This window comes from Dendropsophus ebraccatus, chromosome 10, assembly GCF_027789765.1.
Source record: "Dendropsophus ebraccatus isolate aDenEbr1 chromosome 10, aDenEbr1.pat, whole genome shotgun sequence".
Lineage (NCBI taxonomy): Eukaryota > Metazoa > Chordata > Amphibia > Anura > Hylidae > Dendropsophus > Dendropsophus ebraccatus.
The window spans coordinates 85144169-85147821 of record NC_091463.1 but is presented as its reverse complement, the minus strand read 5'-3'; the positions used below and the strand labels follow the sequence as shown (position 1 = coordinate 85147821).

The 3653-nt window shown below is 46.5% G+C and overlaps 1 protein-coding gene across 1 annotated transcript; it reads right to left on the bottom strand.

Moving 5' to 3' along the window:
• Nucleotides 1-2116: 2116 nt before the first annotated feature.
• Nucleotides 2117-2512, bottom strand: SYCN (syncollin). The gene has a single exon (XM_069944054.1). It carries the CDS (start codon nt 2510-2512, stop codon nt 2117-2119), a length of 396 nt encoding a protein of 131 aa, XP_069800155.1.
• Nucleotides 2513-3653: the final 1141 nt, after the last annotated feature.

Here is a 3653-nt window from a genome sequence, read left to right as displayed (position 1 = left end):
CTATATATATATATATATAGGGGGGATCTAACAGGGGGATGCATATATATATATATATATATATAGGGGGATCTAACAGGGGGGATGTGTATATGTATATATATATATATATATATATATGGGGGGATCTAACAGGGATGATGCCTATATATTTATAGGGGGGATCTAACAGGGGAGATGCCTACATGGGGGGGGGGGGGGGAATCTAACAGGGGAGATGCCTACATAGAGGGGATATGCCTACCATGGGGATGCTATCTGCTGGGGGGCTAACTAACTACCTAAACTGGGATGTCTCCTACATTGGGTGTTACTATATATAGGGGGGATGTTTAACTACCAGGGAGATTACTTACAGGGGTTATGGCTAAATGCCTAAGGGGGTGGGGGCTAACTAACGGGGGATCACTTGCAGAGGGAATACTATATACTGGTGGGCTTACTATTGGGGGGATCCCTACCTGCTACGTGCTGTGGAGACTACCTACAGGGATTAGCTACACTGCAGACACTACCTATTGGGGGAGGGGGGGCATCCTGCACAGGGAGGCCTAACTTCTAAATAGATGCACACAGGGTGGCCTGTGGACATTATTACTATATGGGGGGACACAGCAGAGGATCCTAGATACAGGGGGCAACCCACATACCTACTGACTTTACTGCAGATGACACAAAAAAAGTAGAAGTTGTTGAAAAAGTGCGGAGCCTAAGATGTTTGTCTGGCAGGTTCAGAAGAGATGTATTGTGGCTGCAAGAAATTGTCATGGGGGTACGGGCCAGAAACAGAGGAAAAGGGGAAGTGACGCCTCAGATCAATGAAGACGTCACCCGTAAGTAACCGACTTTTTTTTTGCCCCAAATTGAAAAGGGTTGAAAAACTGTGCTCTATGCCATAATACATACACTGCTTCTCCCTAGTAACAAACGCCTTGGGGGGGGGGGGGGGGGTAGTTAAAATTACCTAGAAACGGCCCTGTGTATATATATATATATATATATATATATATATATATATATCTAAACAATGTATTGGGGCAGTGGTGTCAAACCTCCATCTATTGGAAAAACTACAATTCCCACCATGCCTGGACAGCAAAGTGCAATAGTAATGCAGTTTCCTTATACCTTATTGTTTGATGTAAGCCGTGCAATGCTCCATGGGAAAAGATTATGCAAAGCTCTCTCCAGAAGGAAAAGAACCAGCTCTACAGTGCCACCTACTGGAGGTCGGTTCCCTTACAACTAATTTTTAATCCTTAAAAGAGCCTTAAAGGGGTTGTCAATTAAAATTACTTGTCCCCAATCCACAGGACAGAAAATAGGTAAGAGGTCATTAGGGGAAGTTTGACCTCTGTGTCCCCAAGTGACCTCCATATTGGCCCCCTTTGTTCTGAACAGAGACAGGGGTCGGCACGTGACCCGCGGCTCTATTTATTCTCTATGGAGCTGCTGCACTTGGCTTTTTCCAGCGGCTCCATAGAGAATTTGGTAATCGCTGGGGGGTCACAGAGGTCGGACCTCCCGCGATCTCTTACTTGTCCCCTATACTGTGGATAGGGAACAAGTAAGTTTTAATTGTAGAACCCCTTTAATAGTGTACCTGTCACAATGGCCCGCTTCCGGATCAGAGACAGGATCCTCTGTTAATTTCGTAAGGTAGTGTCTCCATGGATATGGAGACACAATAAGAACTTAATGTGTGCGACCCCCATTGGATCCAATGGGAGGAATCTTCTCTGTATCCATGGAAACCCAAAGTTTCAGATTAACAGAGGATCCTGTCTCTGATCTAGAAGCGGGGCATCACAACAGGTACACTTTAAGGCTATGTTCACACAACGTACAGACAACAGCCATTGTATTATAATTTATTTTTTACTTCCATATACCCACGTGCTGATAAATTTAGCATCGCCCCCTCCATGTCTGGCACACTCACCCTTTCACATCATAATAAGGACAACAGAGCGATACGTGTTTACAGGCTTTAATGGCAGAATAAGAAGAAGGTGCGACCTCCCCCACAAAGATGGCAGTTCTGGTAAGAGGCGTCTTCCATCACACCATGTTCTCCATACTTCAGAAGACACAAGGACAGTCAGTCTTCTCCGCCTCAGTTACATTTGCAGTAGTAGGAAGAGATGGAGTTATCCCAGTCTCCGAAGAGCCCTTTCTTGACCTCTGCCAGTCTTGGCTGGGCACCAGCGTTGAACTTCTTGCTGTAGCCATCCTTTGGTTTCTTGGACCATACGGTGAGTTCACATCGGGTTCCCACCACCAATGAGGAGATACGGTTGTTCCACCTTAGTAGGATGTAAGGCACGTCTTCTCCTGGTGGCACATCCAAGGATTCTCCAGCACAGCACTCATCATAATATGGGCTGTCATCTGCATATAGGCGGGCACACAGCCTATTGCCATCTTTGTCTTTGAGTTCGGCAGGTGTGGGGCAAAGCCCCATGGCCAGAGAAGCCAGTAGTGGCAAGATGCAAATGCTCACAGTCCTCATGGCTGTATGGTCAAGGGAATCTTTCGGAGGAGGCTTTATGTATCATTGCAGGGATAAAGAAGGTGGGCCTTGGCACAGAGAGGGTGTACCTGCTGTATGCCACCCATGGACTCTCACAGCTGTAGCCAAGGTCAATGTGTAATCATACTACCTTGTAGATACCAGGTCGCAGGTGTTCTGGGACTCATCAGTGTCGTAAAAAATTGGAGGTGGAAAATCTTAAGAAGAGCATAGGGTAGTGGTGTATGCCCATGTAGATTCCTGTGTCCTGTTCCTCTTCTCCTGGGCAGGTTTGGCCAACTTTTAGTATAGGGACTGTTACGGGGCAGGGGGTACAGTGTGGGAGGCAGATGGGTGCATGGGGGCACTTTGAGGAGTGGAGAGGGTCATGCAGTGACATTTCAGAGGTATAGGAGGGCATTGATGAAATTGTCACCTCTCATTATATTTATGAACATGGGACAAATCAAACCTGCTGATAGCTCTGTATTGTGCCCTGAGGATGAAAGTATGTGTCTTACCTTCATCCTCGGCATCATTCCAGTGCAGTTTGTAAGGAACTACTGTGTCTGTAAGGCCATTTAGAGTTGATTTGCCTAATTTTTCTTTAGACAGGCCCACCATTAGGGCCGTATTAGGGGCTCCGATGTGCGGGGTAAGCTGACTTATTTGCGCTTGGTTACTGAACCTATTACATGGCTTAATAATTGTGTGGAAAGGGCTGAAAGAGATTGGTTAGTGATATCTGTGCAGCCCTTGCTTAAAAGGGCACTCCAGCGTCGGTATATAAAAAAATAATAAAGATAATGGGGGAGATTTATCAAACATGGTGTAAAGTGAAACTGGCTCAGTCGCCCCTAGCAACCAATCATATTCCTCCTTTCATTTTCCAAAGAGTCTGTGAGGAATGAAAGGTGGAGTCTGATTGGTTGCTAGGGGCAACTGAGCCAGTTTCACTTTACACCATGTTTGATAAATCTCCCCCAATATGCTTACCTCTCATGCTCCCTGGGTGTCCTCCTGCCGTGTCTCTTGGTCCCCCGCTGACCATACCCACCGACACTTCACCGACACGCCAATCACTGCCTGAGACTGGAGATCACAGCGGTCAGTGATTAGCTAAGCAGGCCGTCTGCAGTCA

Excerpts from the sequence above, each read along its gene's own strand:
- SYCN (XM_069944054.1), bottom strand. The coding sequence starts at position 2,512 with ATGAGGACTGTGAGCATTTGCATCTTGCCACTACTGGCTTCTCTGGCC.